Source organism: Gambusia affinis, linkage group LG19 (assembly GCF_019740435.1).
Source record: "Gambusia affinis linkage group LG19, SWU_Gaff_1.0, whole genome shotgun sequence".
Classification (NCBI taxonomy): Eukaryota; Metazoa; Chordata; class Actinopteri; order Cyprinodontiformes; family Poeciliidae; genus Gambusia; species Gambusia affinis.
The window spans coordinates 11,853,944-11,880,084 of NC_057886.1; the positions used below are offsets into that span (position 1 = coordinate 11,853,944).

At 39.9% G+C, this 26,141-nt stretch overlaps 1 protein-coding gene across 3 annotated transcripts; it reads right to left on the reverse strand.

The window, feature by feature from the left end:
* Positions 1-399: 399 nt before the first annotated feature.
* Positions 400-26,006, reverse strand: arhgap17b (Rho GTPase activating protein 17b). 3 transcript variants are annotated; one of them, XM_044101224.1, is made up of 21 exons: positions 25,552-25,995; positions 22,203-22,242; positions 13,750-13,854; positions 13,197-13,273; positions 12,179-12,290; positions 11,884-11,960; positions 10,742-10,844; positions 10,402-10,470; positions 10,238-10,319; positions 8,442-8,569; positions 7,753-7,864; positions 7,576-7,657; positions 7,401-7,481; positions 6,238-6,351; positions 6,042-6,133; positions 5,725-5,860; positions 4,639-4,941; positions 3,924-4,045; positions 3,338-3,715; positions 2,804-2,855; positions 1,370-1,466 (listed from the first exon to the last, which is right to left on the reverse strand). In XM_044101224.1, exons 1-20 carry the CDS (start codon positions 25,602-25,604, stop codon positions 2,848-2,850), a joined length of 2,274 nt encoding a protein of 757 aa, XP_043957159.1. In that variant the 5' UTR covers positions 25,605-25,995; the 3' UTR covers positions 1,370-1,466; positions 2,804-2,847. The 3 variants fall into 3 exon arrangements, with proteins under 3 accessions (XP_043957158.1, XP_043957160.1, XP_043957159.1); XM_044101223.1 differs by lacking the exon at positions 2,804-2,855 and having other exon boundaries at positions 400-1,466; XM_044101225.1 differs by lacking the exons at positions 2,804-2,855; positions 4,639-4,941 and having other exon boundaries at positions 400-1,466; positions 25,552-26,006.
* Positions 26,007-26,141: the final 135 nt, after the last annotated feature.

A 26,141-nucleotide genomic window follows, 5' to 3' on the forward strand; every position in this document is an offset into this window, starting at 1 on the left:
GCTCATAAAATACATTGAACTATTTGGTCATGTGCCTGTAAAAATGTTTGAGGTGGTACAAATGCTGCAAATATAAAATATGTACATATTTTAATATATTATGTTAACCTGGAGTTAGCCGAAATTAACCAGAATAGTGATGTTTTGTCCTCTAAAATATTGTTTCTATGTATTATTTGTAAACTGAATTATATTCAAAGTAAAGCCCAAAGAACAATCTCATGAGTTCACATTTAGTGTTTTTTTATGTCTTACTGGGTAAATGTCTGTACTTGCGACCTTTTTTCTAAAGATTTGAATAAAACTAATTATATAGAAAAATGATGCATGGTGTGCCGAAGAGTAGAAAAGACCACAAACAAACTTGTAGTAAATTGTACTCAAAACAAACAAACAAAATAAAAAATAAAGATTTTAATGTTTTTTCTGTATTTGGTCAAAGCTTTGATTTTGGAGTAAGAGTGATTACAAAAAGAAGATTGTCCCTTTTAATAATAAGAGCAAATATTGACTCCTCAAATAGGACTTTTCCCATTTAAAAATCAGCTTAGTGGACGTCAAAAAGGAATCCTGATTAAAAATGAGACAATCAAACCTCACCCTGTTGTATTCTTCAAGATATCTCTGTAAAACCACCTGAAAATGCAGCAACAAGCTCTGAACAGGCCATCAGCGGAAAACAACTGCATCTCTTATTGCACCCTTCCCAATGTATTTGGTCATCGCAACTCTTAATCTGTGCTAAACAAGTCATAATTATCTTTGGCCCTTTAGCTATTTCTTAATACCATCCTGCAGACTGTGAACATTTTATTCTGTCAGATGAAACAGTCAAATTTGGAAAATGAAAATTCAGTTTAGCTTCATGATAAATAAGTGACGGTTTGAATTCAAATCCAATGTCAGAGGTTAAAATCTCAAATCAAAAGCTAAAACTGCACTCAGATGCTTGTCTCCAAAAGGATTCTTAGCTTTGACACTTTGGCATAAAACAAAGAGAGGTACAAAAAGGTGAAACTTCTCCAGCATTCTTTTTTTTTTTCCTTTGTTAAGCTGCTATATAACTCAGGTCCTTTAAACTTTGGCTCTGCAATTCAATTTTTAGACACCCAGCAGAGCGTACAGCAAAAAGAGTTCAATGTTGGAAGTGATGGCTGCACATGGGTTTTTGTGGTTTAAGCCACCACTGTATGACAAGGCTTCTGGTTTGACTCGGTGGAGCAGACAAAATATATATATCTATATAAAAAGAAGCTGTTGGCATCCTGTAAGCAGAACTGGTGCCTTGTCTTAAATGAACAATAAAAGCTGGAGCGCATTCTACAGAGCAGTGCTCTCTGCCTTGATTTGGGGGGTTGGGTGCAGGGTGGAGGTGGGCTCTTGACCAGCAGAGCCCTTCGCTTCTTGCTCCTTGATCACCTGAGGGACAAAAGCTCTTGTGATCCCCTTCACAATCAGGTTTCCATCTGCAAAAAACAAAACAAAAAAAAAACAGATGGAATAATCACCAAATACATCATGAAATAAAGCAAACACACACACACACACACACACACACACACACACGCACACCGCTACAAACTCCACATTCTTTAAGACACCAAGGACTCTTCTACAATTTAAATATAGTCAATTCTGCTAAAAATGAGGGACTTTTTTTATGTTTCCTTGGTGTGTTAATCTGTAAATGCAACAAAAATTTTATGGCACAGATGTGGCTAAGAGCATTGACCACAGAAAGTACAAAAAAAGAAGTCAGATCCTGTTTAGAAGCATGTTAGTGTCACAGCAAACAGTTAAGAGACAGAGGTCGTTGGGGGGGTTAAACCTAAATGCAAGCAGGTTATGAACAGACAAATACATAGAAACATGCATTCACACATCAACATTCAGGTGCATCTCAATAAATTAGAATATCATCCAAAAGTTAATCTGTTTGCTAGCCGGAGACTGCAAACAGTTTTGCCCACTCTCCTTTCCAAAATCTTGAATTCTTTCACTCTAAAAGCATTTCTTTCAGCTTTCAGCACCATCCATCCTCCCATCATCTATAGAGCTTCTTGTCCCTGCTAAAATGTACAGCATGACGCCGCCACCACTACATATCATTGTCGGTGTGGTGCGATCAAAGTGGTGTACAGTGTTAGTTTTCTGCCTCAAATAGTGTTCTGTATGCAAGTTCAGTTCTTCCACATTTTCACCCCTTTTTATTTGTCAAAGATTAATGACATTATGTTCTTCCTGTTCAAAATCATGCACCATTTACTTCAGAAGTATCATATTATGGGCTACGCAATTACAAGGAGGACTGTTCACTTGGCATTTAACATTTTATGGAGTGTAAGCCTGAAACTGTCACTGTTAAAGAGTGCCATCTCCAAGTATATCATTGGAAAGTTGAGTGGAAGGGGGAGAAAGTGCGGTAGAAAATTGCACACGCAACAAGAATAAATGAAAATTTTAATATTGGTCTTATGCAACACTTTTATTTTACAATTGACTGTCTTTTGTCTTTTCTAGACTATGATATACATTTTTCAACACTAAAACATTTGAAATACTGACCTCTGTATTGCATCTACACTGCTTCCACTTTCTCAATTGAATTACCAGAAACAAATTAACCTTCTAATGATAGCACAACGTATTGAGATGCACATGCACAACGTATTGAGATGCACATGTACCTATCTGTGCTACATGTATTAGACACAAAGCTCTAGTTGCTTTTTTCCCCCCAAAATAGACAGACAAACATGAAGCAGCAAAAAGTGCCATCACACCCAGCCAATAGGAACCTTACCATCACCTGCCCGGCAAAGCTCATCTTACAGGCAGGTCAGCAGCTCAGACATCTGCAATGTTTACACACATTTCCTGTCATGCTTCAGATCACCACAGTTTCCGTTCAGAGTGACACAAATCGAGACAGTGAAACCATAAGAAGAAGCTAGAGATCTAAAAACAGCAGCGCCCTAAGAGGAAGCTTCAGACGGTTATCGGCAGACGAGCAGAAAGGGGAGGAAAATAAATTGCTGGAGAAGTTGTTTTCTTCGCTTCAACTTGAACCAAAAAGAAGAATAATTTGATTAAAATGTCAAAAAACATGAACCGCTTGCAGAATCTGACACAATCAGCTACTTTATTATCATAAACATGCATCTGGGATATTGTTAACAACCCAACACACTTAACAGATGTGACAAAGACCCTGGACTAATTACAACTTGATGTTAAAAAAAAGTCTGCCTGATAGAATTAAATGAAGAACTTTCATTTTGATAAATCAAATCGCTTTTAATATTCTGCTTCTGAACCTGTAGGATAATGTCATTACCTGTTATGATCTTGGATGCAGAGCTGCAGATGCCATTACCGTTGTCATTAGATACGGGCTGTGGTGGCGGCGGCATGCTGGGTCGCACTCTTGGCTTTGGGGCGGGCCTGGAGGGGCGGGGCAGAGATCCAGTGGCGTACGGTGGCGGAGTATCAGGCGGAGTGGGAGTTGTCGGGGGCGAGGGGTCTCCTTGGGCTGGCTGGTGGGCTTGAGGAGGCTGTGGCGGTGGGTGGTTTGGGGCTTGGATGAAATCTTTGCTGGAGTGACGACGGGCTGTGAGGGGTGGGTGACTGGGAGAGCCTGGAGGATGGGGGCTGCTGGACTGAGAGGCGTACAGGCTGGGCTGCTTGGGCGGAGCTGGTGCCTGCTTTTTGGTGCCTTCAGTGCAGAAGATCAACAAAGCATTATTTATTCCCTTGACTTTTTTAAATGTTTTTTGACGCTACCACCACAAACTTCAATGTATTTTATTGAGATGTTAAGCGATAAATCAACACGACATCAACATTTAACATAAAGTAAAAATAAGTTACAAAAGTGCGAAAACATTTGCAGGACTGAACGTGAGTGTGCGCTCTGTTCTTACCTCTGCGGACCATATGTGGGCTCGGCCCTCTTGACCCACCCTGAGAATGTGGGGTCCCGACTGTAAGATGGGGTGAACCATTCCTCTGCTGAGGAGGGGTGGACAAGGGTTCCCGGGGTTGGCTGTTAAAATACAACAGAGCAATGCATTAAGCCATATCAATAATGTACTTTATATGACACAACACTTTTTAACTGTGCAAAATCAAAAAATATATAGATCATGCACACAAACGTCAACATACATTTTCCATCACGAGATTGGACAAAGGTCAAAACAAGACGAATCACTCAGATTTAGGCAAACAAGATGCAAAAACAATAAAAGGTCAGTAGATGCAGACACAAAACTGTTTCAGTAATGCCTTGAATGCAAAATGAAAAAGCCCAAGAAGCAGATGAGCACTGGAACGTGCCGGTTAGCAGGCGGAAAGAAGCGCATTGTATTGTAAAAATAGGTTCAAAATCGCAAGCAGGACAGAGAAAAAATAAACGCACGATCAAAGCAAAACGTGATTTTCATCGCAGTCTTAATCACGGAAGCCAAATTAAATGCTGTGCCAGTAGGTGGAGATTATTAATCCAAGAGATCCAGAGTGGTTCTTACAGTTACCAATCAAACACATGGCAAACACAAAGGTTGGGCGGGTTCCGGACTGGTTGATTGGTTGCGAGCCGACGGTGGAGTACTGTTGCGACCTCAGCTCGCTCCTTACCTGCTGTCCTCTGTGCTGGGCTGCCTTACATCCTGAGGCTGCACTGAGGCTGCCTGGACCCCACCCCCATGAGCCTCACCGCCTCCATCACCACCAGCAGCAGCAGCAGCGGTGTTCAGACCCGGCTGCTGAGCCTCTGGACCTGGCGACTGAACCTGGGGGGACTGCAGCTCGGACTGGGAGGAACCCTCAGCTTCCAGAGGAGGCAGTGAGGGTTGGAAGGTGGGTGAGGTTAGTTGTGTCTGCTTTCTATTTACAGTGCCGATTCTGCGTGGAGCGGGCTCCGGATGTTTGTTAACAGGGCTACGAAGGAGGGGGAAAGGGAAGACAGTTCAGGAGGGCAAAACCACACGCCAACCAAACGGGGAGCAGGAGACCGAGAGAGAGACAGCTAGGAGCAGTGAGAGACGGTGTAAGACATATGAAAAACAGAGAGAGAGAGAGAGAGAGACGGTACTTCCTGAGAGCAGTGAAACCAGGCCAGTAGGAAGAACCAAAAGAGCACATAAAACCACACCAGTCATCTCTGAAACTGAGCAACACTGGGCTGCACTCTATAAAAGTTATAGGCGACACCAGAGATACAAGAAGCAACACAGGAAGCCCACACAAAATATAAACCTACAGAGAGACCTAAGCTTTAATTGGAAATAAAAAAGATGACAAGAGTACAGAGCAGCAATACAAAGAGAAACAGACAAAATCATGTCCCGACAATGAAAATTCCTTCAAAACATATAAAGAAGCAAAAAAATGTTTCATTACCATGAAACAGTACGTGATTAAATTGTAGTGAAATCTTGCAAACAGATCAGGAAAAAAAGTGCAGCGATAAAAGAAAACAATCATCCCTTCTTTCACTGGTCAGTAACTGAATTCATTAACGCTACATGCTGCTATGGCGCAGCTTTGAAGTCTGGGCTAGGCAGATCTTCAGTGGGCGTCTCAGTGACCGTGATGGACTCGTCGGCCACTACGTAAAGGGCCGAGACTGCCAGGCCCCGCGACTCCTGCCTGCTCAGTGTCTTGGGGCGGGAAGGAAGGGCGAGGGGCAGGCTGAGGCTGAGGTTGGGACGAGACGGGTACCTGTCTTTACGGGGCGTGTGAGCATCCCCTTCATGCCCGGTGCTGCCGGGGCGCTTCCTGTCCAGCCCAGGCTCCAGGTCTGGGGTCGGCGGGTGGCTGGGCATGGAGAACATGCCTGAAACATTGAACTCCACCTCTGGAAGAAAGAAGAGATAATGAGACTAAGAGAGGTAAAATCTCCTATTTAATTCAGACACAACACAGAAAGAAATGGAATCAACTGTTTACTGTCAAAACTCTGTATTTGTTGTTGGCGGGGAATGATTAAAAACCATATCTGATTAATTAAGTGCTAATTAGAGCTAATTTCAATTTACCTCCAGGAAAGAACCAATCAGCATGTTGGATGATGGGTTCTATGATGGCCCCAACATGGACAGACGTAGCTGCTGCCATCTCTGCCAGCGTCCTGAGTTAGCAGTGACATTGCAGCAAAATAAAACGAACAAAAGCCGGGAATAAATGTACGTACTATGTATTCAAGAGAACTGCAACAAAGAACCTGTCTTTTACCCCTCTGTTTTTGCCCACAGCAGGTTGGGCCCCAAGACAATGGCGATGTTACTGGGAGTCATTTTATTGACCTCACTTTCTTGAGCCAGTTTAGCCAGGAACTTCACCAAATACCTGCAAAAGAAACCACCAGCACCCCAGTAAGCATAAGAAACTGTTTTGCTTTTACAATCCAGTTTAGAAATGGGTTAATAAGAGACTTGTGTTTGCTGTAATTTAATAAAATTATGTCTAATGTTTCCGTAGTTTTGAAACACTGGTTCTTGCGGGCTGGATTTAGAGACCCCTGCTCTAAAGGGGCATATAAATATACCCTTCAAGATAAAGGTTGTGTGTTTAAATATTATTTTATCAATCATAACAAAGCAGCTTTATCTGCTCACAGCCAAGTTACATGAATATGAAAAGATGTTCAATTTTATTTAATTTTAAGAATTAGTCATTGAAGGCAGAGGCTACTATTTACTAATCTTTTAACAGATTGTCAATGTATTTTATCAATATATTCTGGCACACCGACCTTAACGCAACATTATTGAGTTTGTTGCAAACTACCGTCTCACCACTTGATGTCGTTGTTTTCCAGACTAAAACAAAATTTACTGTGACCTCTAATAATTTCAACTGGTATGACTTTTCTAAATTAATGTAAACTAAAACTAAATTTTTTGTAAATTTCCTTTAGATGACATTTGTTTTTCAAATAGCACTTTATAAATAAACTGGTTCCATTGCTTTATTTTTCAATTTGGGTCTTGGGACATCTGAGAGAAACTGGCTGACTGTAGCAGTCTGAACTTTAAGAGTAAGCAATAAATTCTTAAAATCAATTGGGAAACTGACAGAAAACCAGTGAAGAAATGCCAAGACTGAAGTAATGTGTTCAGGCTCTTTAGCATAATTTATTAAAGAGAGTTTTGTGAAATGCACAATTATCTGTTCTTTTGCTATAACTCCTGCCACTGCTGCATTGGTGATTAATTTTACAACATTAAAACTGTTCCAAGATTTCAAGATCCATAATTAAATTACTTTGACTTTTTTATTACCATCAAGTTTCTACAATAATTTCTCTACAAAGGTGTGGCCTTTAAAGTGCAATTTAAGTTCTGGTGACGTAATTTCCAAACATCTAGATGAAACATTGCTGAGCGTTCTCATACCTAAAGTTAGCTTTGTGAGCCTTTGGCAAATTGTCACATATCACCCAGAGAGCCTGAAGCCTTTTGTCGGGGTCAGAAATGCTGAAAACACACAGAAAACAGTTGCATTAGTTGCAGGAAGCATGTCTTGCATATTAAAAATCCCATTTGAGTATGTGTGTGTATGCTTTATTACTTGGAGGCCTGTATCCACTCATCATACATGCTAAACGTCATTAGAGGCTCAGGTAGTTCCCTGAGGTAAGACTTCAGAGCTCCTGTAAAAAGCACAAAAATACTATGAGAAATAAATTTTAAAACGCATCTTGAGAAAATGGTTTTAGTTTTCACTAGACCACAGCGGAAGTTGTACCAGCGACTGCATGTGGATCTGAGTAGAACTCCTCAAGTTGCGAAGTGGAGCAGTCCAGTGCTGCTTTCAGCTTTTTAAGTTTTGAAGCTCCAGCAGCAATCCGAAAGAGTCCCTTAGAGGAACATGAGAAAGGGGGGAGGGGGGGGGGGGGGAAATAAAAAATCAGCACTGTTGCACCCAGCTCTGGTTAACACCTTAAAAATTCAAGAAGCTAGAGCAGCGCCGGGAATAGGAAAGGAGAAGTAGATATCTGTCTGAAACAAGAGAGGAACCGTTCTGCTATCGTCAGAATTGTTTGTCTCTGTTTGACTGAGCACCAGACAGACGCAGCACAATGGTTTGGTTTCACTTCATAAAAATGCTTTAAGTCACAGTCAACAGGGAGTCCAGCAGCACTGTTACATTTAAAGTGTGCAACAGCAGAGTGGCTAATGGCGAACAGATGTCCACACACATACACATGTTTTATGCCTGCAGAACCAAGACTAGCTGACCAAAACTTGGCAACAGATGTTTCCAGACTGTAGATGCCATCCTTTATAGAGCCTCCTCTCCTTCCAGCTCAAACGGAGACGAGCATTTACAATTTTTATGGCCAAAGATTTATGTTGAAATTCTGGTTAATAAGCATCAACTTTGCCCCTACTTTAGTGGGTTTTTTCTGACTCATGCCTTCCCTTCATCTTTACCTCTTCCCTCATGCCGGTCTCCAGCAGCATCATGACGCAGGCCTCTAAGGGTAGAGCGATCTCTCGATTGCTCTTCTTCAGGTGTTCCTCCAACGCCGTGCCAAACGCTGGCTTCTCAATGCATGTATCTACATAAAGGAAATACATTAGCATGTCGGAGGAAATCGAATGATAAATGGTTCTTTTATGCGGCTTTTAGTCTGACTCAAAGGCTAAATGAAAGTCCTTCGCCCTGATTTTTTTTAATGAAGAATTCGTGATTCAAATTAGGTTTCATCTTAGGCTCTATTTATACTCTCACTATTTCATGGTGTTAGGTTTCTAAGATGTATCAATACTAAAATAGATTTTAAAATAAGCATGTCTATGACTTCTGAAAAACTAATTAACTCACTAATTGTGACTTTAAACCCAGCCACAAATATCTGAAAAAAAAAAAACTTTAGAGAGAAGAAAATAATCACTGGAAAAGGTGTTGAATTTCTCCATTATTTTCCCATCTAGAACAATTTTACTTCAATAATTATTAGGCATAAACCACAGACATGGATTGGGATCTCAATCAAGTTTTTTCTTTTAATAATCCTTACAAGAGTCCATGACAAACCTCAATCATGATACCTGTTGTTGGCCTATTCGCATTCACTGAAACAATGAATTTCACGACTTATGAAGCAGCAAGCTACTTTTACTAACAGAACAACTTTTCTTTGTGGTTTGCTTGAACACTACATAATAAAACCACAGTGGAATATGTGGAAATTATCAAAGAGTTTTATTAAAACAGAGGGAAACCTGCTAGCGTTAGCCTAGCACTTCAGCATACCATTTCACAAGACAACATAGCCAGCAGGGGTAAAAAGTCAGCTTACTGAGGACTGTGGCTGTGTGTGTCGACCCAGATATATCATAAAGGTAAAATGTATGATTAAACAATGAAACTTCCACATCACAAGTTGACAGGACTTTATGTCAACTTGCCTTAGTCAACACATGTGGGAGCTGCATGTTAAGTCTGACCTGCAGAATCTCCAGTTGGGACAAAATGTCTGTTGCTATCAAAAGAATTAGATAAGAGAAAAACTAGAGAGCTTGCCAAAGCCCAAATTTAACAGTGAGTGAGAATGTTCATTACTGATGGAATGTAGTGTGATATTTTACTTCAAAGCCGCCATGGTTTCATGTGTCTTCTTTGAATGAAGTATCGGACTGGGAACTTGGTGTTAGCAATGTATTCTAGCCAGTTAGCTGAGAGCTCTAGTTAAATCAGTGGAAAAGCAACACAGGACTCTGGTGGCCTCAGCCATAAATCGGATCCAAGAATAATATCAGCATCAGACCTGACTGCCAGAATGCGTCGGATCAACCCCAACTGTAGAAATACTACAACAAAAACTGAAATCATGCATCCAAGGCTGGAGGGCTGGGGCCTTTCTCAAGCAGTCATTGGTCGAGAGGCGGGGTTCAGAATCAATTAAATATGATTCACTGGGCTAATTTAACCTTTCTGACACAACTTCATATAGACAGAGGATAATCTATCCCCAACCTTTATATAGAAACTGGGTCTAACTATTGCATCAGCTGATAAACTGACTGATTCTGCTTTTATTTTCTTTTGTTGGGTAAAACTCAATTCTCTTCTGTTTGTATTGAAAGAAAATGAAACTCTCATTGTGATTTCACACTAAGAGCTATCGAGCTGGCTTAGATCACAAGCCCATTTGGACTATTTTCATGCTACTGCAGAATAAAGCAAACACTCATGGATCTTATTATAAACAACATGTCCTCACCTTGCTGTATTTGGATGGTAGGAAGAGCCGTTTCCAGAGCTGACAGAGACTTCCTGTGATACTCGGCCTGGGCCTCTAATAACTGCAACACACAAATACAAAACTTTGCCATCCATGAATCAGTTTGGATTATGAGGTGACCTTTAAACTTTTGACACACTCACCATGATATAATAGCGTGCATAGTCTCCCTCTTTTGAGGCAAAGTTGTACATGTCTGCAGACAGCTGGTCCTGCGGGATGAATGAAGGTGACAGCATCCTTAACCTTTGTTCTGAGCATTAACCATAAACTCCTCATTACTGCAATGATGAACCCCACATGACAAAGCTTTGACCTTTAATTACAATAATGATCTTCCTGACATGATTGCCTTGAGCCATTCTTGCAAGGCCTTCTTTGTTCAGCCACTTCATTTAACCGAGGAATGTACACCTATTAGCTCAGACAAGCCTCCATTAAAGTCCATGCAGAGTAGATTACTCTATGGTTACTGATTATTACCTTGCATATTTCTACTTTATTGAGAGCCTCATCCATCTCATCCTTGAGTGAGTCTACTTTAGCTGCCATGGCCTGGTTGTTGGACTTTGTTGCCTGATACCACCTGAAGGACATAAAACAAATCACACTGCAGCTTACAGTTGAAAACATATTTGTATACACTACATTAAACAACACAACCTATTTTTCTTGATGACTGATATTAAATCTTTATTACTTTAGATAAGTTAGAATAAAAAAAAAGAAGATTTGCTAAATGACAAAAGACCATATTTAAGATATTTTGCTTTAGCTCTCATCAAATACAGCTTAAGTTAGCTTAAGACTTAAGTTAAGAAAAACTTAACTTAAAGCAACTTGGAAAGGTCCAGTTGATGAAGCTTTGCAAGTTTCATAAGATTAAATAGAGGCACATCTGTGGATGTGTTTTAGGGCAACATCTCAATCACATACTGCCTCTTTGTGTGACATCATATAGAAATGAAAAGCAATCAGCCACAAATTTAAGAAGAGAATTCTGGATCTCCACAAGATTGGTTCATTCTTGGATACTATTTCCGGATGAATATAAATGCCCCGTACGTGTGTCCAAATAATTACATGCAAGACGAAACAGCTTGGGAAGCTTGGTGGCAGTATTCATGTGGGTAGTTTTTTGCAGGAGGCACTGGTGCACTTTTCAAAAATGGATGCATCATGGGAAATATTTGAGCAACACGTGAAGACATTATTCAAGAAGTTAACACTTGGGTGCCAGTGGGTCTTCAACATCGACAGTAGACTTTACTGTATCAGTTAAGAAGATATAAAGCAGGATAAGCATAATAAGGTCAGTGTTTTGGAGTGGCCATCTCACACTCCAGACACATAGAAAATTTGTGGGCAGAGCTGGAAAGTGTTTGACATTAAATCAGGCCAAACATTTTATTTTTTTTTGCTTGTTACCAAAGTGGAAAAATTACCGGTAGGTTACATCTCTGATTTCAACTGTATTTACAGGATCATCTCCAAAGTTAGCCTTTTTAGCCCAAACCACACCAACAACAACCAAACCTTCATGCCAAGTTGAAAATGTAAAAACTATAAACTTCATAAATTGTTGATTAATTAATAAATAGGCATCAGTCTTCATACAAATGCACCTCGTCTTGGCCGAATCGTAATCCAGAACTAGCCTGGCAAGTTGCTTCCTCTGTTTCAGTATGTTAGGAATCTCCACCTGTGGGAAAAACATTCAGGAATCATGAAAAAGGCTTGGCTAAACATGTAACACAGCACTGAGAACGTCTTCCCTACAAGTCTGTGAATTACACAGAGAATTTAATGCTTAAGTGTACAGAACAACTGTTACAGAGCAGCTGCATGACAGATACCGAATTGTTTGTGGAGCATTAAATGAGTTATGTCGGGTTTTTTTAGCGTTTTTGTTTTTTTTACCTCTGCCAGCTGGTTGAGAGGATCCAGGATATCTTTTTCGATCTGCAATTCATGCTGCATAAGTTCGGTGGCTAACCGGCTCTCGGTCTCCCCGCACAACTCCAACATCTTGCTGCAACACACACAAATATATGATAATTTCACTGCTTTCACAATTCTACATGCAGTTTCTACCAGAGACAGGGGACTTTTCAGTCATTCAAATAGTCACGTACTGGTTAATGCTGTTGCTTCACAGTTCCTGAAATCCTGTAAACTTTTTCCCCTTTTGTGAAGCCACAACCAGAAAAAAGAAGTATTTCATTGGTGTTTTATGTCATAGACCAGCATAAAATTGGGTATAGATGTGGCATAGAAGCAAAAAGTTTTAAAGTGTTATTACAAATTAAAAAACAACCGAAAGAATGTGGTTCACATTGTCATTCAGCACCTCAGAGGCATTACTTTGTATAGACATCTTTTGCTCCTGTTGCAGCTTGTTTGTACGCCTGATCAACTTTTGGCCATTTTGTATCTGAAAAGGAACTTGTGTGAAGTGCTGTTGCAAATTTACTATCTGCAGCTAAAATAGTACATTTTTCTGCTGCAAATTAGATTGATATGGAATACATGACTGCTGAAGAATTCCTATAACATGATGTTGACTCTTCCATTTTAAAAAAAATGGCGAGCAGATCTCTCTCCTCCAGAGTTACTTCAGACCTGTTCTGTGTCTCTGATTAATGCTCTCTTCATCTGTGCATGTTTTTATCGGATGATGGATTAAACGGAGCTCTGTTAAAAGTTTCGAATGTTGTTTTATAACCTTACCCTGCTTTAAACTCCTCCACAGTTTTACCTCTGACTAGATCTTCATAATATGCTTTGTTCCCTAACGTTCTTTAACAAACCCCAGAGGCACTCACAAAACAGCTCAAAAGGGTTAAATAAATAAAATCCAGATAGAATATGTTCATGTTTATGGTTGTAGCGTGACTAAACATGGAAATGTTCGAGGGGTGTTACAGTTTTTCCTCACCCAATCAGGCCCTCGTCTCCTAGCTGAGCTCCGCCTTCCTGCATGGTCTGTGACAACCCCGTCAACGGCAGCTTTTTCTGCAACAGGACATAAAAACAAAGTCAGGCTCTTATGAAAATAAATGACTTGAAGCTGAGTTATAACTTTAGGAAAGTCACACAATATCCTGTTTGGATGATTTAGGTAACAACAACACAAACAAGTTTGGCAAAGGAACACAAGAGCAGTTAGTTTTGTTGGTAACACCAACAGCAGCTGCTCTAAAGGGATTATGACTTTGGCAGGAAGCCATTTTTTTATATCTACGTGTTACATAAGAACAGATCCCATGTGTTCACTGCACAAGATACCAATCCCTGTTACTGCAACCCTATGATGTGGGCCGGAGCCATAATTTCAGCACATGCCATCCATGTGGCACAGAAACATTTGTAAAGTTTTACAGCAATGCATTAAATGTTTATAATGTGATTTGACAGTAAAGTTGTATTTAGTTTAAAGTTCAGCTCAGATAACAGAGCCAAGGCTAGCAGCAATAGTACATTCTTCTTACATGTCTTTTCTCTGTGTCGGTGCCAAGTTGACCCTGCAGACAGGACACCAGCCTCTTGTGCATGTTGTGCGACACCAAGCGCACCAATTCCATCCGCCTCTCGATCTGCATGAACATTGAAGACAAAAAAATAAAAAAATAAAAATAGAAAACACGATTCAAAATGTGAACAAAGAAAACAGTAGAAAAAGATCAGTGCACCGGTTCGAACCAGGATGAAGGAAACATAAACCTTCCATCTTCCTGTTCAACATATACGACCCAGGTGAAGGCTACACATCAAAACACAGAGGCTGGATAAGCCCACATTCATCTGCAACAGTTTCCATCCTGTCCTTGGTATTGGGACGTCATGGAGGACCTGACTGTGTTAGCAGCAGAAGAACAAGCAGCTAAGACACAATGATGAGTCAAGAGGGAATGCAGTGATGGAGCTCTTTAATGAGGGCAGGGAAAACGTTTCTGACAGAGACATTTGAAACTTTAGAAAACAATCATATTGACCGCGAAGCTGACTTAACAGGTTATCCATCCTGAGCAGTTGTTATACAGATATTACCTGCTGTTTTACATGCCTTAACGCTGTAACTATAAACAGTACAGCGTACATTATAGCAACCCGTGTTCAAACAGTGAAAGACTTGAAATATTAACTCCCTTCAGATAAAGCATGCTATCTGAACTTACATGATGTCACATTCAGGTTCTCTTTTTGCTTTGATATTTTGTTGCAACTCATTATCTAGTCTAGATCAAATCGAGACTAGAGACTTGATAGCAAATCTCCATCTGCACATGCCTCTAGTGACAATATGTGAGGTATAACACAACTACTTTCAGTTCTTTGAGCAGCTTAACTTGTTTTTTTGTTTGTTTTTCCACTTTAAGTACCAGTTTTTCACCAAATTCCTCTTGCAAAAGTTGTTTGCGTGTGACCTGTGCAGCTGCAGGAGGCATTTGAGTCATATCTGAGAAGACAGCATTGATTTCAGAATAATTTTTACAGCAATAAAACACAAGGAAGTGCATTATAAGGAGAACCAGGGAAAAACTGGTACTGAACAATTTTAATTTGACTATATTAGTTTTTTATTTACTTCATGATATACATCAAATTAGTGGAAAATAGCCAACAGTTGTATCAGTGATGCTAAGTCTGTCAGTTGAAGAATGCTGGTATGTGGTTAATCAGCAGGTAAAACAGTGTGTCATGTTTGTAAAATAATTATTATATTTCTTTCTCTTGAGTTCTGGACAGGCTGGGTTTTTTTACATTAGACCACAAATAGCTGCCTGCCTGTTGAGTATTATCTTCCTCTTCCTTTCTTGATGTAAACATCCAGCTGCGCCCAAAGTTCTGAGTCTATTTGCTGTCAGATCTCATCCTTTTTCTTCACTTTTATCCTCTCTAATTCATTGCGCCCTTTTAGAGCTATATCACAGCTGGATTCCCCCTTCTGCCCTGGAAGATACAATAGATACAATAAATACAATCCCTAACTCTAGGAATATCTGGTGATGACTTGATTAGTTGCAGGTTTTCCAACAACGTCTGCCAAGAAGGAAAAGAAAGAGCTCTGAGAGTCTGCAGTGTGAGTGAGACGGCTGGGCTACAAACATATTGATCGCATCCTGTGTCTTTAGTACAAACTCTTTCCAAGCATATAAGAGATGGAAGTTTATAGAAAAGGGAACACAGAGCAAACAAAAAAATATAAAGAAGATATAAAGACAGAAATAAGTCTCTCAGAAAAGGAAAATCTTGGTGGGTTTCTCAAAGATTTCTGGCTAAGAGTGTCTTCGTGTTTTGGTTTCACTGTCCTCCCAAACTCAGACTTTTTTCCTGTTCAATTAAATATTCCCAAGCACAAGTTCAACCACACGCCCTGATAAGTGGTGGATTAAAAGTTGGACGAGAGGAAAAAAAAGGAACAGGGCAAATCGCTTGATAATTGTCCCAGACAAGCCCACACACACTAAAAATGAAAAGAGATGACTGCTGTTACCACACTTTCCAAAGGTTCACACTCACTGCCCAACTTTTCAGTTTTCTGCTTTTTCTTTTCCAAGCAGCAGTGAAAACTGCGCATAGCGAGCTCCAGTTGCTGACCTCTGACCTACAACAGCAGAAATGTGGAATGTTCAGTGAGTGACTCAGAAGCCGTGTGGACGGGTGCGTTTTCACTTTGGTAGACTGAAAAGCTGCATCCTCGAAGTAACTAGAAGATGACTAGCTGGATGACCTGGCAGGCGGGAACTAACGTTTACAAAGATAACGATGAACCAGAAGTAAGAATTAAATCTAGAAATCTTCCAGAGAGCTAGACTAGCTCAGAAGAAAAGTTGCTCTAGTTAGAAGTAAAAAGAAAATAAAAAACTTTGAAGTAAAAAGCTTTACTTCAAAGTCCAAATTCAATTAAGCTAAGTGTCTAAGTGTTTTCATGTGATTCTGAACATCAGAACGAAAAACAAGAAAAAAGAAAGAAAGAAAGGAAACACTTTTCCCCCTTTTCTGGGAAATTACTTTGGCTAAAAACCAAGGAATTTTTTTCAATTTGTAGTGATGAATCAAATCAGACCAGAGACATTTTTAAGTAGGATGCTGACAATCATTACAACCATCCATCCTTTGCTTTCTGCTCATCTCAGATCAGGCTGCAGCGGTAAGAGATTGACCAACATGTGTCCAGGTCAAAATGGACACACAGCCCCTCTAGTGAGCTCTTGGTCTGCCTTGTGGTCTCCTTCAAGTTGTACAAACCCAGAAAACCATAGATGTTTCCCTAGATGATGGTGTTCCTCATTCTGTCCTAGGCCAAATCCAGTCAAAATATAACTCATCTGTCAGTTTTACCTTGTTTCTGTTACTTTCAGTCATGAGCAGACAAAAGGGGACTGCCGCCCTTTGCTTGCTGCAAAGAATAGGGAAACTATTTGATGTGCTTTGTGCAGGACTGCACAACATTTCCTTCTTTCCTGGAACAGAGATGAAGTTTGAATTTCATACTTTTGATACTAACCCACAGCTGACAACCACGACTCCAGCATAAGAGGTGTTGACTAACGTCTCCCCTGAAGAATCACTGTACCTCTGAAAAATCACCTTGTTTACTTCGTAAAACAGTTTGCACGCACACACTTAAAAAAAAAAAATGTCTTGCTTGCTTGAAATGTTAATCTGCTTATCCCTAAAAATAGTTTTGCTCTCCGATGTAATGCTTCTTGTAAAAATGTTTTCTGCTTTTCCCGTCAAACTTCCTCTGATTGCGGGCACTCTCAGCTCTGTCCTACATGAACCCGAATCACTCTATGGTGAAAACGAGGTAGTGATGTCAGTAACACTGTCTTTCTATTAGCTGATAGTGTTACCATGACACAATTTTCCTCCATAAGAGAGCGTAGATAATCTCCAGGTGCAGAACATAAATGCATGCTGGTATCATTCCTACATACAAAGTTAAAGCATGAAGTTGCCTCATACAGCATCTTTAAGTAATTTTGGGATTCCAACTCTGTTTGCCAGAACTCTCTAATGATGCCTTTAGGCGTAAAGACATCAGTTTTATGCAAACACAAACTGGCTTTACTAGATCGTGGTCAGATCTCCAACAGTTTTAAATTCAAACTATCAAGTGGCTATATAATTAGCCACTCTAATTTGAGAGAGGAAATCTTAACATTGAGAATCGACTTACTTTAGATACAACAAAGAGCTGATGTGAAAATACAGCAGGTTGTTTCTCATTAACTGCTTCATCAGCAAATGAGACCACCTCTGTAATGGCAAGACTTTTATTTATTTGGACTTTGTTCAGGTATGTTGGAAAGACATCAGCAATCATTTTAGAGAAGCAATTGTTGCTCCCCAAAAATCCAGAAAGGTTTGAATAGCGAGGAATCTCTGAAGTCCATCCGTTCAACAGAGAGAAAGACTATTAGCTGCTAATTTTCCTGGAGTGATCAACCTCAAAGTCAGGCCATTCAATGCTCAGAGGCATGACAACAAGAAATACCTAGATCTATGTCAGATATTTTGGAAACCTCTCCTGGCATAATAACAAAACTAACCGTACAATTAAAGAGTGTGTGAGAAAGCTTCTACTCGCTAAAGCGAATAGTGCAGCAAAACTTAAGTTTGAAAAGTTTGAGATGAAAAAGAAAAACACAAGACTTCTGGAGAAAATATTTTTGGATTGATTGAATCAATTGAAATGCTGAATCACATACACGGTGTGATGTCTAATGAAAAGCCTATCACCTACCATGCCAAGTCTAAAGTGTGGTGGTGTTGGTGTAGTGATGTGGGCTGTTTTGCATCCCCAGGAACTGCGTAGGTTGCAGTCACCAAGTTGAGCAAAGAATTCTATAGTCAAACATAAGAACGATGTCCTGAAGATTTGGGCCTTCAACAGGAAAATTATGCAAAGCACAGCAAGAGCTGTGTATGTAACAAACTTACTCAAATCTAAAATAAATGAAGCACCACAGTACAGAGTGTGCCAATTTCACATGACAAATAAAGCAATGGATAAGGTCTAACAAAAGTAAACTACTTTAAGTTATTCCTGCCACAATTTGTATAGCTTATCTTATGACTGTATCTGCATTTTAGGAAGTAAAAAGTCAATTTTTCAGTGTGACATAATATATGACAACGCAGAATGTCCATTCTCTATTTTGCAAGCTTAGCTCATTTGCGATTATCAGTGGGAAAAAAAGAACTATACTGAACTACAACATAGAGTATTGTGGTTTGAATTCACCTGTGCGAACAATAATATCTATGATGTAGGTTTAAACATGTGCAAGCTGTTTAAACCTACATCATACACCACCAACAGTGTATGATATACACTTTTGGTGTATGACCATGCACATTTGATCATACCAAAAGTGCATGATCACCAAAAGTTTCTCTCCCCAACTGACCCGATGCAATACCCGCTTACCATACAACCATTAAATATGAGCATAGTAGAGTATCTAACACCCCATTTGGATATCTCATCTTCAGTTGTATTCAAATACTGACTTCAGGAACCAGTTCCAACTCGATGCCCTTCACTTTGAGATCAGGCAAGTAAGGATACAATCCAGTCTGACAGCCTCCCAGACTCTCCCACTGAAGCAGGACGAGTCCAAACAAGACAAATGTCTTACCCAAAGCAAAGCATTATGGAAAATACAAGAAAAGAGAGTACTATGACAGCATGGAAATAACAGAGTCGAGTTTCATATTGGACTGTTTGTAGAAAATGTGGGTGCAGGAGATTGTGGGAAGTGGGTTAGGAAAAATTATCCCTTCTGGTCTCACGCTTGGAAGATGGAAGAAAAGCTTTTCCAGGCAGAGTGATTAAATAACAGTGTTGATTTACTCTTGCATGTGTGTAAGCCGGACACTTTACTCAGATCATTGCAGATGTAACAACTGACTATTAGCAACATGCAAATCAGTAGTCAGCAGTTGTGCAAAGAGCACACAATCCCTCTAATGTTGCCCGTTTTTCTGATAGTAACTTACAACTTAACTGAAATCTATGCAAATAGAGAAGGAAATGTGAAACATGCAATTACCTGGTTGCATAAAGTTGAACTAATACCTGGCTAAGAAACATTTTGATTTTGTTTTGTCATTCTAGCGAAATGTTCCTGACATTTGTCCAATGGCAAAGCGGTTTCTCTACCTTTCCAAAGCAAAAGTCAATTGCAGCCAAGAATCTGGTTTCAACTAAACAAATAATCATCTGTGTAACTATCCTAGAGATTCTTGGCTGTTTCAGCAAGTAAAAAAAAAAAAAAAAAAAAAAATCAATTCTTAGAAATGCACTGAGTAGCACCTTATTTCTAAAACTAACCATATGGGAAGACAAATCCTGTTCTTATTTCAGAAGGGTCCAATCATTACCAAGCATCAAGGAAAATAAAAACAACAAATATTGTATTACAGTCTGCTTAATGGATTAAGATAAACTGGAAGAATTGTGTGAAACCATCATACTTGTGGAAAATTTGTGGTCGGAACAAAATGAATGATTGTGATCGATGATTACAAGAGTATGTTCAACAGTTCCACACACAAAATATGAAGGGAAGGGACTGGTATTTAACAGCTGTGTACCTTCAAGCAACCTACTGATGAGCGAAGGTGATTGGGGGAAAAAAGGCTGCAATTTGATAGGGAGCATAAAGATTGAACTCTGGAGTAATGGTAGAAGGTTTTGTGATCTGATGAGTTTAGAAATGCCAATACAGAGATATTGGCAAATCAGTTTAAGAAGAGAGGTATGAGGTGGGGTCTTGTGATCTAGGCTAAACAGCAATAATTGTCCAAAGATATGAAGTTAACAAATTATTTAATCAATGAATTTCTTTTTTCCTTATGGCTCAGGCATATTCCTAGATGGCAATGCCCAAATTTAGCAGTCATATTGACTGATCAAAGTACTGGAGTTTCTTTCAACAAACCCCACATACAACACCCTCACATTTATACATCAATGTGCAGATAAGATGGAAACTTTGCACTAATAGACCTTACCAAGCTCCGCCCACAACCGACTTAGAAAATCCCAAGTGGCTGCAAGTCTCACAAACAAAGCCTCGCGGCGCGTTGTTTCTATGTAAACATGGCATCTTCCACTTCAAATGATTCTCTGCAGTGTATTTCTGACTCCATTAGTGCATCATTTCTACCGGATTTTCACAATATATCAGCTACAACAATGAACAGAGGAACTAAGAAGTTCATGTCATCTTTTTTGGATGAGATCAAGGTGTTTGAGCCACGCGATGCCGCCAACATTGTCCATGTCACAGCAAAATGCTTTCGCTCGATGAGGAAAATGGCAGATCCACACACACACACACTACATCAATATAGCTGTGGACAAGATCACTGATGCAAGGCTGGGTAAGTCGGGGATTCATCGTTTTGTATGTTACTTTTGAAATCAGTGATTCCTGTGGTTCAATACACTGTATTTGGTGCTAGAGTGGCTAACACGAGTAACAGTTTAGTCCAAAGCCTTTTCTGCTAAAATAAAATCTTTAGTGTGTGTCAGATACAGTACACATTACATATTGATCTTTTTAGCTAACATAGGACTGTGTAGCAGACAGCCTTCAAGGTGTAGAAGTTGTATCAGTAATGTCATTATGCTGTACATAGCTAACGGGAAGCGTGTGTTTGTGAGACGGCCATGCAAGTGACCATGTAGAATGGGCATCAGCCAATGAAAAGCGGCCCCTGTGGTAAGGTCCATTGCCTTCTCCAAAGGAACCCACAACTTTCCAACTGCAAGACAACTACTCCACACTGAAACATGGGAGTGGTTGTGTCATGCTGTGGGGTTAAATTCTATTGGTTTGGAGTATCATCGGGCTGAAGATAAAGAGGGATTTTATTTGTTAGTACCACAGCAAGTCCAAGCAAATGTCCAAATATACAGAAGAATGAAAATATTTATGTTTAGCACCAGTTTGTGTTAGAGTTCACCGCTGCTGGTCATAAAGCCTCAACTTCTGAGGCCGAATGAATGTTGTTTAAGATTTACTCTGCACCGATTAACCTTTCTGCTCTGCTTTTCCTCATTTCCGCTGTATTTATTCCCACATTTTTTTTTCTTTCAAAAGATGATCTCACCGTTTCACAAGCCAAAGTCTTCCCATCCCCCAACAACAACACCCACACTCAGCAGCGTGCATCCACTTTGATTTCCTAAACACGAAACTGACTTCACCGTTGAAGTAGTGAGGAATTTCTCTTGAAGCGCTAACCTTGTGCTGGTGCAGCGTTACTGAATGGACGACTGCACGCCAGCGCTTGTGCTTAAACTTTGGTGTAAAGTTTAAACGCAAGCAGCTGAACTCAAAGCCCAGAGAGAAGTTTGGCTTCAACAAGCAGCAAAGGCATGATGGCTTTAACAGAGTCTTAGATGGGAACGCTACACTCAAAACTTCTGCAGCTTTTTCCTCTCCAGAAAATGTGCCCCACCAAAGAAAAGGTTTTATACTTGCAGATTAGTTCAACTAAAGCTGATGTAACACAAAGCTCAAACCTGATCGCTTTTTAATACAGATGGATGTTGAATGAATAACAGCCACATAAACATTTTTTTTTTTTTTTATGCTTCAGCTCCTTCTGCTAAGGCTGCAACAATTACTGCAGCTTACATTTCACTTATATAAAGCAGCCTTTCACTAAAATATTATTCATGATAATATATTTTAGTGATAAAAATCTTTATAAAATAAAAAAAAATGTTAACTAGCTAAAATTAAATTAAAAACAAAACAAAGAATAAAACAAAACAAAAATATAAGCAAAATTAAAACAAAGTTAAATAATAAAATGTAAAATGATAAATCAAGTGAAGAAATGCAAAATGGAAAATAATAAAACAAATAAAATCATATAGCCATTATAGCAGATACACTTGAAGATATTTATTTACCTGAAGGAGGTCATCACTCAGGACTTCTGTTTTTTCAGCTCTGTGGAGGAAAAACACAGATCAGAAGATTTATCTGAGAGCCCATAATGCTGACCGGCGTATTTGCTTGTGGTTGTGTATGTAAACATAGCATTCATTGCCATTTTTGATAACAATCTAATGTTGTTTCAACCACACTGGTTGGAGTTTACTACAGCAGGTTAGCAAACCCAGCTCCTCCTGTGTGCAGCTTGTTACAAATGCCTGTTTTGTGCAAATAGAAACCTGGTGTTAAGCTTCACCTATGAAGACCTGTCAGAGAGCATGAGAGTTTTAAATTAACGTGTATCATTTGTACAGCCGAGCTCCACGAGTATGCACCAGAGGCCAAACTGAACCTGTCAGATTCCTCCACCCAGTCTGAAAAGCACACTTCTTGACTCATCGGCAACCTGTTTGTTGTGGCAACAGGGCCCGATGTGTGCATGCATGTATGCATGAGGGTGAGAATTGCCACGAGGCTTGTTGAGGTCAGAAACATATTACGCTTTTTTGTGACACAATCTGGGTATAAACAACGTCATGTGATCGCTCTAAAAGCTTCAAGGAAATGTTGACAGGATGCCAGAATGCCTTCTAGAGCACCTGGAGTTTGCGGGCGGAAAAAGCCCAATGTGTTTTAACCTGTATAATTTCCAATCGATATCTAACAAACGTGCCGCGAGTTGTGTCTCCACACAAAACTCCCCGTAGATCTCGTCTGTCTCCTCAGCAGTCTGAGCGAACACCATGAATCCAAACCTCGCAGGGATCAATTAACCATCTCCTGCTCAGACATGAGGTATTACACAATGCTGTTATGAGCTTCTGAGAAAATGATCCTTATGATCCACCCTCTGCATACAGTAAAGGCTTACATCAATGGGGCCTCAGATGCCCTCACTGTGCATAAAATTAAAAAAAGGAAACACAAGACTACCTCTGCTGCAGTCAAAGATTAAAAAAACAAAAACAAAAAAAAACATTTTGTCAAAGAATAGATGGGAATTATATTGTATGTGATTTAATTTTAGGGATGTCAGAGTAAATTTAAATGCACGTCTGCAGATGGGCATTTTGTAAAAAAATATATATATTAAAAATTAAAACCTTTATTTTTATTTCACTTCCTGATTACCGACTGGTTTGCTGGACAGTAACACGACATCCCAATAGAAGAACTTCAGTTTCTGTTCTTATCACATCATCACATTAGGCATTAGACTGCAGTGGCGAACCTCTCAAGGAATAAGCTACAAAATCAATCTCATGATTCTTATCAATGCTGAATTAGCATTGATACGGATTAGAGTTGGGCAGCAGCTACTGTTCTAAGAATAGACTCCTTCAGACAGAGGCTCGGCGTGGGGCGTGCACTATGCATGAAGACGTCACGTGCAATATACTGATATTATGAAACCACGTTGGGCAAATGCGGAGAAGAAAGTATAAATCCAACCACATCCCTGACTCACTTTGCAGCCTCTGATTTTATTAAAATAACTTGGTTAAAACTGTTTGTAAACACTGCAGTGTTTGAACTCTGGTGATTCAACCGCCTCCTCCTGTTAATCGAATGGAAATCCAGCTGGTTTCCTCCTTTATGAAAAGAAAGAGACTTTCTTTGTTTGAGCCAGCGTCCCCTGGTCCTCAACGCTGGGAATGCTTACTCCACAAAATCCCCTCAGTGTGCTGCCCGTAGCAAACTGTCCCAACCTGCTCCGCCGACCACACACTATCTGCAAAGACCAGCTGTGTTGTTGTTTATGTGTTGTCATACCTCATGCAGACTCTTTTAGCTGTGGTTGGTTGTGCATTAGAACCAACTTTCAATTCAATTTCAAAAGGATTATATCAGAACCAGCTGGTTGTGGTTTTAATTAAGCATAAGAACCTAAGCTATTTATGTTTTTTTTTTTTTTTTTTTTTTTTTTTTTTTTAAGGTCGCTCTTGTACTTTTTAAGCATTTCAAGCAGGGTTATCCCTTCCCGGACATTATCCAGGGAGGGCGTGTGCTCGCAACAGTTTTGCTTCTCAATAAAGCAATCTCCGAGCGGGGCTTAGTTGACTTTTACTGCCATTGCACAACATGTGTGGAGCAACGACTGGAAGGAATTCATGGCCGAGCCCCTCTGAGTGATGGACAAGTCATTCTGAGGAAGCTGGTGCATGGAGAGGAACCACAGATTTATTCAGTGGTGTACAGTAATAGGTGGAAACACTGGCTCAGCTGTGGCTGACGGAGGACAAGGCGAGGTTGCCCCATAGGGACAGCGAAGAGGGCAGAGGCCTGGGTTGGGTAGTGTAATCAGCTGTGCCATCAGGAAATGAGTCCTAAAGCACATTTCTGAAGAAATTCCACTCCAGGAGAGTACAAAATCTAGATATGGGACATTTAGACAGATATTTTATTTTTTAATTCTCAGAACTAATCCTGGTAAAACAAGAAGACTGATTAACATAATCAAGTTAAGTAATAACAGCATTAACACTGTAGGCAGTTGACTGTGAAGCTTTTGGTGTTATTTTATTAAGGGACAAAAAAATACATCTCTTTCTTATAGTACACATATATGGAATATAATATTAAAATAGTTCCAATATTAATACAATTATTAAAAATAAAAAAATCAGAGAACTTGCCGAGTTTTAAAGTCATGGACAAGAGAAAACAAGTACATAAAAACATAAACTTAAAAACTACTACAGACTATTTATATCAGCCCAATTGTTTTTAATTGGACATATTGCCACAGCTGCATACATTAAAAAAATCTGTTTGGGTGTGCCACCACAGGATTATTATTGGGCCCCATTGCGTCGCCCTTTGGAAAAGGATTTGGAGACGCCATGTCCCATTCAAAAACACTGTTACATACCGCGTACATTAGATAGGCTAAGTTAGGACTGCCCCCTAGTCATTCTGTTCAAGCGAAAATATCCAGCAAGATTGTGTCCAGTTTTGCAATAAACACAAGCTAAATTCAAAAAGGGTAAAATTGTTAATAAAAATATAAGATGTGAACCTTGAGGAAGCGTTGATTCGATTAAACTTTTACTTTTTCAGGGATTTTTGTTTTAAATTGTTAAACGCCCCCAGTTATTAAACCTTTTTACGCGGCTTGTAGACGACAAACAAAACTACATAAAACATGTTTTTCCACTAATATATAAACTTTTTCCTTCCCTAAAATCACGTCCAAGTCCTTCCGACGCCGCCCACAACAACAAGCAGACGGGCTGACAACAGAAGACCCAAACTAACCACATCTAACATTATTACCGTCTGCCAGTTTAAAGCGCAGCATATGCCACCAGATCCGACACTCACCTTCCAACAGTCTGGTTGGCCAGCTGCTTCATGCGATTGAACTGCTTCTTCATGCTGAAAGTCGTCCTCCAAGTCTCCTTCTAGTCCGAAAAAATAAAGTCACCAACCAGCAGCACCGACTGAGTCCGACTCTTGATCATCCACCCCTGGATCCAGAAGTTGCGCTACGTCGCAGCCATTGTTATTTTCACTCCGGTCACTTTTTCTTTTTACGCACTAAATCTGAGAGGCTTTCAGAAGCGATCCGGCTGACATTCGCCGCCGCTTTGGGTCTAACCTCCTCTTCCTCAAACGAAGTCAGTGTTTCGGAGCTTTGACAGGCCTCTGGATCCCCATTGAAAAGATCTGTTTCAACAGACGGGGTTTCGGAACAAGGAGAGGTAGGAAGGAGGAAGTGCCTCTACTTCCCGACTGTAAGCAAGCCGCATGGCCCCCTGGTGACATGTGACACCTCTGCAAGGACAAGCCATTGGTCTCACTCTGTTGCTTTGTTGTCATTGCTAGTCAGACTTCTTGTAGAATAAGTCTGCTTACAATCTGTGCACAGTTTAACAATAATAGAAAAAACACATAAACAGGGCTAAAATGGT

Coding starts and splice junctions, on each gene's coding strand:
- arhgap17b (XM_044101223.1), bottom strand. CDS start 25,604: ATGAAGAAGCAGTTCAATCGCATGAAGCAGCTGGCCAACCAGACTGTT. Junction 10,471..10,741: donor ATAAAGTAGAAATATGCAAG/GTAATAATCAGT, acceptor TTCATCCCGCAG/GACCAGCTGTCTGCAGACAT. Junction 8,570..10,237: donor TACCATCCAAATACAGCAAG/GTGAGGACATGT, acceptor TCCTTTATGTAG/ATACATGCATTGAGAAGCCA.